General features: G+C 41.0%; 1 protein-coding gene across 1 annotated transcript; it reads right to left on the bottom strand.

The window, feature by feature from the left end:
- Positions 1-2,133: 2,133 nt before the first annotated feature.
- Positions 2,134-8,667, bottom strand: tm4sf5 (transmembrane 4 L six family member 5; the record flags this gene model as incomplete). Its single annotated transcript, XM_080052585.1, has 5 exons — positions 2,134-2,207; positions 5,151-5,343; positions 6,283-6,425; positions 6,940-7,020; positions 8,494-8,667. The coding sequence occupies 5 exons, from the start codon at positions 8,665-8,667 to the stop codon at positions 2,190-2,192; spliced, it is 609 nt and encodes a 202-aa protein (XP_079908711.1). The 3' UTR covers positions 2,134-2,189.
- Positions 8,668-8,958: the final 291 nt, after the last annotated feature.

The raw sequence follows: 8,958 nt of genomic DNA, 5'->3' as shown, positions 1-8,958 counted from the left end.
TACAAAAAAACATTTCATTTGCATCTCTGGATTCCTTTAGAGTGGCTGGCGATTTGCATGAGTGGCTGAGAACGGAGGGGCCCCATTCTCAGTTTTTTTTTGTCTCTTTGTCCCCCCATTCTTTATTCCGAGTTCTTCTCACTTATGCAACGGACCACACAGTTTAGCCAGTGTGGTCACGGACGGGGTGGTGTTGGGCACAGGCCTTTATTTCCACAGCTACATCATTTCCCTCCCTCCCCTGTCCTGAAAACCTGGGCACACACTCAGGAACATTTTGGAGAAAAAAATACTCAAAAGGAAGTGGAATCAGGCTGTGACTGGAAAAGGGTTTAAAGGTGCACTATGCAGTTTCAGGGGGAATTAGGTATTTGTTTACATTAACAGATCCTGCAGTTAGTTTACAAAACAAACTAACTCTACATGTAATTCTTAGTATGGAATAATTCTATCATCATAAATCAAAACAAATTTTTATTCAGGCACCCGGAACCATTTTTTAACAAAACTGTGGGCCCTGCTGCTTTAGACAACAACAACAACAACAGTGAAACAGTAACTTTTACGGTTCTAACTTCAAACAGTGTTCCTGGGATCCAATTTTCCAGTGAGGAAAGTTTGTTTATTCAGTTACAAGAATATACCTGAGCATATTTTCACTTCTCTGATACACCCAAAGTTACATAGTGCACCTTTAAAGCTGAAACAAACCTTAATGTATTTATCGGTAGTGACGGAGACATTGGATTTAGCTTTGAGCAAAGGCTTTGTGTTGTTTGGTCCATCTCAGAAGACTGTGTCTATATTTACCTGGGTGCAGCTCTGCAACAGGCTTTTAAATCGAAAGTTAGGTAACAATTACCACGAAGAGGCTCCATGGCACATTAGATTATGAGCTTAACCTGCACCTACAGTGTGTTTACAGGCACTGCCGCTCCAGATTGTGTACTGTTTTTGCAGCTGCAGCGCTCACGGTGTCCACAGGGGGGCGTTCTGACCCCTGACCTCGTCTCAACACACGCTAATCCTGTTAGAACTGGTTGTCTGGTCGCGCGGGCTCAGCATGAGGTGAGTATAATTGACAGAGATTCTCACAGTGATTCTGCAGACGTTCTTCAAATGGATAATCAGAGTTATAGTTTGACAAGTTTAGTGTAAGAGCTTTGCAGGAGAAAGATCAGAGATTGTAGACTCAGAGCATAGAGATAAGGAAGGATTGGATGTAAACATTATCAGACGGAATCCAAATTCCATTTTTATCTGCAATGTAAATGAAAATTAAATTCTTGATATTCTAAATAAATTCAAAAACAAAAAGTCCACTGACTTTGCCAATTTAGATATGATGCTAGTAAAAACATAGTTGATTGCATAGTAACACCATTCACTTATATCTGCAACCAATCTTTCCTCACATTAATTTTCCCAAATACAATGACACTGCTAAAGTAATTCCAATCTTCAAAAGTGGAGACAGGCATCAATTCAAAAAGCAGCAGCAAAGTTCACATAAAAAAAGGAAAATCAGATTTTTACAGAAGATTACTTGGGCCACGAGAAAGAGAGAAAAAACAGCCCGGGTCAGATAAGAACCCGCAACCGCTGTGACAAGGACTGAGCATACAGTATATGATATGTGCTCTACCAATTGCTCCACGCGCCTCTTTCCTTTATGCCAAACATTGTATTTTGTCTATATTCGACATTCCCTCTCCTGTGGCCCTAATACACTTCCATATATCTTAATGTCGACACTCACACAGAATATAAGAAAGACATTGCTAAATAGTAAATATTGTTTAATGTATTTATTTGAATTCATCCCCCCTTATTGTGCGACTTGACATGAAAAAAACAGGAATTTTGCTATGATCCACATACAGTGTACGCAATGGAGAGCCTTCACTGCTGAAATTACTTATTAGTTCAATAATTATAATTATCATGGAGAATTCAACCAAAACAAAGTCGGACAACCCTCAAAAACCATCGGTTAGAATAAAATTCATACAATAATGGAGTAAAGCTTTACATTTCGAACAGCCATCTAAGACAGAAACAAAAGCATTGATTGGAAAAAAAAACATCATGTTTCACTGAACATGACGTTTGGGGAACAAGTGAAATGCAGACGTGCTTCCCGGTCCTCGTGAAGGCGTGATACAAACCGGACTATCTTCTTTTCACTTTTACAATCCGCTGTCATCCTACAACAGGACAGAAGTCACATGTTAGTTTTGTGTGTTGGGACAGGAAGCGAGCTCTCGGATGACTGACGGAGCTGTAAATGAATGTATAAGCATCACGTTAATGTGTAAACACTTGTTGGTACAACAACACGTGAGGACGTGTCGGCATCTCCAGAGAAATGTTCCAAATTTAGGGGAATGATAAATCATGTTTTGGATCCTGCAGTGTTTCACAATCAATGATGTACTGTATGTACAGTATGTGTGTTCCATGGTTTCCTTATTAGTTTGCAATTGGCTTTGAGTCTACAATGCAAGTCAGCAAAAACATGTCTTGTCTTTTGGATTCCTCTATATGTTCAACCATGTGCTAAATCGGAGCTTAATCATCAACCCGTGAAGATGTTTCTGTTCAAAAGTAGGGGAGACCGGGGTAAGTAGGCACACTTTTTACTCTAGTGAGAATTGCTCATCACCTAAACATCTTTCAATAGTCATTCCTACAATAAATTGAAGCTTAAGGTGTTGGCTTGAAATGTGAACCCCTCACTTTTTCTAACTTATTGTAATAAAGAAGAAATTTACCATCAAAGACACTCTAACACATTGTGACAACCAACCCCATCAAGGGGTCGGTTGTCACACACTATGGGGTTGTTTGTTACAATGTTATCTTTATGGGCAAAATCTTAAAAAGAAGGCAAGAAAGCAGAACTACATTTGAAAGTTTAATTTCATTGTCAAGTTTAAAAATAGGCCTACATAACTTTATGCATCTTAACACAAAATGAGCGAGGAATTAACAAAAAGGAAATCCATATTAAGACCAACCTTCTGTATGTAACAACATAAAGAACAAAACAAATAGGTCTAACAATAATAGCCTACTCAACTAGGATACACACATTCACTATCTGAGGTACAGTGATGGCAAATGTAGGGTCTGCTCACTCTAACTAAGCAGAGATTGTGTGCCCACTGGTTGCACATACAACACTTCTCCCTTACCTCCCCTGAACGGGTGCACTGGGTCGTTTTGATTTTGTTGCCCTTTTTCTCTTTTGCATGCTAGCTGCCTTTCCTGCTCAATTCTCTCCTTCTCTGGGGTGTCAGTGAGGATACAGCTTGACATTGTCTTTTGTTATTTGGTTCCCTTCCTGGCTGCACCCTTTGGATAACATTGACAACCAACCCCCAAAAAAATTTGACGACCAACCCCAACTGGAATTTATTGCTAGCATCAAGGCCAACAACCACCTGACAACTAATTAGCTTGCTAAAAACAATCTAAACAATAGCTTACCCTTCAAGCTTATTTTATAGAGTTGGGTGAGAGGATCGATACCCCTATCATGAGCCCCTTTTACACAGAGATTGCGGCATATTGACGGAACGAAAGAGCGGCAATTTGCCGGCTCTGCTTGGTTAGGTGTTATTTACACAGAAACAAGCAACGCCGGCATCAGTAGCCCCTTTTACACAGCGTTCCGGAATGAAAGAGGTGCTTGTAAGCAGCGTCAGGTGTGACGTAAACATTTAGCGCCGCGCCGGTCTGCTGCTTTACAACAACAACACTGGCCTGTGAATTGAGAGCAGAAGTGCTGGGGCTTGCACTAAGAGGGCCGTATTTTACTGTCCTCGTGATGTGCCGGTTGATCTCGCTACGCGCTGAGTCCAACATCTCTGGGACAGTTAACCAAACTGACAACATCACTCTGCTCACTGCGTCGTGTGTGTGTGTGTGTGTGTGTGTGTGTGTGTGTGTGTGTGTGTGTGTGTGTGTGTGTGTGTGTGTGTGTGTGTGTGTGTGTGTGTGTGTGTGTGTGTGTGTGTGTGTGTGTGTGTGTGTGTGTGTGTGTGTGTGTGTGTGTGTGTGTGTGTGTGTGTGTGGGTGGGTGGGTGTGTGGGTGGGTGTCTGTGTGACAGGTTGGCTGTGAGCGAGTCTCTTTGAGAGCAGTGCTCTCCTCTGCCATTCAGACATACACATACACATACACACAGTGTGTGAAGTCACGTTACTGTAGACAGAAATATAGTGTGGATATACGCTCAGACTTAGGATAATAATAGCAGCGGCGATCTGGTCGCAGCCTAGCTTAGCTTAGCCTAGCCTAGCTTTCCCATTCACTGTACAACTTCCCCCGGGCAGAAATAGACTCATATACTTTGCAAAATGAAGCGTGGGGGTTTGTATTGAGCAGCGGACCTTATGACCAGCTAGATTATACGCCGTTCCGTTTATTTGGTGATTTTTACTGGACATCAGGCCGCCGTGGTTAACTTTAAGCACACGTCCTTCAACTGCTAACATGGTCGCATGTTTAGAACGTAGGCTATGGAACGTCAAACGCCCCCCTGTTCCGCAACAACAAGCTGGCCGCATTTATACAGAGAGGCGGAACTGATTGTGTCGGCAATCTTACTACCCCCTGAGGTAGTAAAATTCCCGGAACAATCTCTCGCACCTTTCTTCCCCCGTTCCGCAACGGTCGCATTTATACAGCAGGGCGGAGGGCCGAAATTCCGGCATATTCCCGGCTTTCACTGGCTGTGTAAAAGGGGCTATGTTTGTGCGCTTCATTTAAGGCTACAGGCATTTTTCTGGTAACGCAATTCTTGCTACAATCTGCTAATGTCCTCACACACACATTATAAACACAGGACCACAACTATAAAACTCTTTCCCCTTCCTGTTTTCCATCGGTGGCAGACTTGATAGAAATCTAGAAATGCAATCAAAACTGCCTTTAAACAATAATGTAGGAAACTGCCATGATGCCAAGTCATTCAGAAAGCTGCTCGGAATAGCTGGCTCATTTCCAGCATACAAACTTGTTAGTGTAGAAAATGTTGCTTCAGCTCGGTGTTGTATCGCTTCCCCCTTCATACTGTTCACAACTCATTGTTCAAAGCTTGACTTAATAGTTTGGCTTTTTAATAGTTTTAGGATTTGTCACGTACATCTTTGCTGTCGCGACAGTCCCCGCAGATGCAGCCCATGCAGCCGTTGACCACCTGGATGCCGCAGAGCACCAGCTGTATCACGCCCATGGCCAGCAGTATGGAGAACAGAACCACGTGCCACATCACGGCGTTCTCAGGGAATTTACAGACATCCCACAAAGTCTGGTTTACGAGGTAGCTGGTGTTACCCCTGCAAGGGAGAAGAGCAATGGAGCGTTAGCATTTTCCAAAAGTTGTGTCGGACAAAAGCTACAAGTAAGAGTGGAAAATTAAATGAGTGGTTTGACAAATTGTTCAATTATTCTTTTCTCGCAAAAGGAATAGTTCAACATTTTAAAGTCCAGTACTGAAAGATATACAAGTTGCAGTGATGCAGAAAATTGTATTGTATTGCGATACATATTGAATGTTACTAAGGTCTGTTCACAGGCAGAAAGTAGGAGTTCAATATAGCACAAACTCACTTAGAAAAAATGGGGGATTTGAGATAAGGTGTGGAGGAAAGTCTAAAGTTGACTATTAATATCCTATAGCAATAGCCCACGTATTAACACCATGCTGATATTTATAACAAATGTCTTAATCGCCTTATGGGCCTCTATCGGGAAAATAAATTTTGCTTGCCTAAGCTTGTAAAATCCTTCAGTAGTGCCAATTATTTTATCCTTGGGGCATTATTATCACTTGGGCTGGGCCTTATTCAAAAGCTATGTTTTGGAGCCAAAGTTATGTACTACAGACAGTTTCATAAGTGAAAAAGCAAAGAATCATTCAACATTCAACATCATAACATTTGATTAAACTTTAAGAGTGAAGGAAGAGTGGTAGTTCATTCTGAATGCCTCAAATTGTCTGGAGAAAAAGAAACAATAGAAAGTGCTGGTCTGCCACCTGCTGGAATTAAAGGATATTGCAATTAATTTTTGTAGAATTGAGAACTGAAACCCTTGACAAAGATAATTACATTAAATATAACTGAAGGAGATAACAGAGAAGTGCAGATACACAGCAGTGTACCACAAAGAATGAGGAGGGGCTGCAGTGTAAGGCTGCAAAATACTTGACACCTAAAGGCCTAGAAAACCCCCCCATTTGAATACATGTGAGTGGCGGTGGGAGAAACACTCACGTGCCGAGGTTTTCAAAGGGGTATTTCCAATTCACATCGTCCACCCGACACTTTGGTCCAATAGCCAGACCAGCTGAGGCCACACTGGTGCAGTAGATCGCTCCGACCAGGCCGAAAGCAGAGGAGAACACTGAATTCAGCATCTGCAAAAGAGATGGGACACTCATTATATCAATACCTGGCCATATGTGAATTACTTGCATTATTCATGCCTTGAAAGTGGATTTCCCCTGTTCTTGAGAATGTGCCTGTTGTCTAATGTGGGCCTATGTTACAAAATTACCAAAATCCACAAATTAAAGGCAGATTAAACTGTTTTTCTTAGCTGTTTAAAGGTGTTCACGCTATTAGCAGATACGTTCCTGATAATTAAGGAGAAGTGAGTAATGTTTTTTCTTTATTGGGGGATATTCTTTGCTTCAAAATGGATGGACTCTAAATAGTAATTCACAGTACAGATAATATAATCCAATGATAACATGATGATAAGCTACTGCCCATATATGGCGACATGCAGATAAAATACACATGATTGTCAATTGTACTTCAGTTTTTTGGGAAATGCTGCCGACTCCTCCATTGCCTTTAAACACCCAACATTATCAGTCCAGTCCCTATATATGGACACATGTAAGTCTTGCAAGTGACTTCACTCACCCGGCAACGGTTACCACAGCAACCTGTTCCACAGCAACCCTTGCCCCCAGCCCTGATAGCCGAGCAGCTCGGGCACAGCATCTGAAAAGTTGAAAAGAGGGTTTCTCATTTGTCAAGCGAGACATATATAACGTAATTGATACTGAATTATTTTATGGACAAGCCAAGAATTTTAAAAGCATTTAATGTGGAGGTTTGGTGCATGTTGAACTGTGCACACATGCCTATCTACACTTTTGCATTTGTGTGTGTGTGAGTGTGTGTGTTTTTGTGTTCTCTTATCTCTTAAACCAAATATTTGCGAATCCAGAATCGAGTTTGGTGTCTGGTCCTAGAAGGAAACGAATCCTTCAAGCTTCCTGGTCGCTGATCGAAACTGTTATTAACATCATCAAATGTCCTAACACAAGACTCAAAGGTCGCTCCAATCGATTTATGACTTACAGTTTTACGAGTAGTTAATTATCCTTGTCAGCGTTTTATAATGTCAAGATAATGTGTGTGTGTTTTTGTGTGTGTGTGTGTGTTGTGTGTGTGTGTGTGTGTGTGTGTGTGTGTGTGTGTGTGTGTGTGTGTGTGTGTGTGTGTGTGTGTGTGTGTGTGTGTGTGTGTGAGGAAGTACAGGAGATCAGTCGATGTTTTTATCTCTCAACGGTCAACGAGGTTCAACCAAAATTATCCTTATAGTTTCACTCTTTGACTACATCCAGGTAGTAGGCTACACATCCTTCACATTAGTCAAAGTTGAAATAGACTACCACAGTGTACCAAGAGTATCAGGAGTAAAATTAAATGCAGAAAATGTCTAGAAAATTTGTGTTACTATTACTACTACTATACATTATGTTTATATATTCTATTAAAGTGTAAATAGCACTTAGGTATTTGTGAAGGTTCCATTGTAAAATCAATAACAATGCACTCTTTAATAAGGTCATCTTATGTTTTGTATGTAAAATCACAATTTGAGGTAATAAAAGTACAAATACCTTGAAATTGGACTTAAGATAATGGACTGTTCTATGTGTTTCTTCAAAGTATTATTACAGCAAAATCATACTTTTCTTTTCTGTTTTTCTAATATTCAATTTTAAGATGCATTAAGATACTATTAGAAAATGAAAATGGAAAAATATCCATTTACTGGAGATCCATGGCGTGAAGATACAGTTATTTATGATCTTGTCAATAATTATGTTATTGAGTTCTTCACTTGGAAGAATCTGCGTATCGATTAATTCGGTCGACATGAAGTAAAAGTTAAGGCAATAGTGAAAAAAGAAAAAAAAGATCGGAAAAATATCATTGCAAATGAAACCAAGATGTTAATAGTACAATTCAATTATTTGACAAAATTGCGCTGTGCTTAAAAACGTCGGAATAATCCTCCCCCCAAAATTATACTACTCAATAAAACTCTATAAAAGCAAGCAGTTTGATTTTACGGGTTTACACAGAGCTGAGTTAATGCCTGGAAAACCCAATAAAACACACAATAAAAACATCACACCCAGACTCTGTAGACGTAAACAGATCACAATGCTTTCTACTCACAAAGAGGCCTCCTCCGATGAGCCCCCCCATCAGCCAGACCTGGAGGGAGATCTGATCATTTTCCAACTGCTGCCCATCGGGGAAGAACAGCAGCAGGTTGGAGATCATACAGATGAACGCTGAAGGCAGTAGGATCAGGCCCACCAGACGGGCACACTTCCCTGTACAACACATGGTCGTTTCTTCTGTAATTTGCTATTGTCTGCTCTCCCTCCAGGTGTGGTTATCCCTCTATCAAAGTCAGAAGCAAGTCAGTGAAGAGAGGGTCAACCTGAACCTAGTAAAGGGGGCGTATGAGAAGCTCACCAGTGACGACACACACACACACACACACTGCGAAAGTCAAACAGAACCAGTGACAGTTTCAGCAGGAGGGAGAGAGGGAACAAAGGCCAAGTATTAGTGGCGAGGCTGCCTGCAAATCTGATTCCAGACCTGTGTACCTTCTCAGATAAAAATTTAAAT

Source organism: Ammodytes marinus (genome assembly GCF_949987685.1).
Source record: "Ammodytes marinus genome assembly, chromosome: 23".
NCBI classification, from domain to species: domain Eukaryota; kingdom Metazoa; phylum Chordata; class Actinopteri; order Uranoscopiformes; family Ammodytidae; genus Ammodytes; species Ammodytes marinus.
This window is presented reverse-complemented; position numbering and strand designations above follow the sequence as displayed.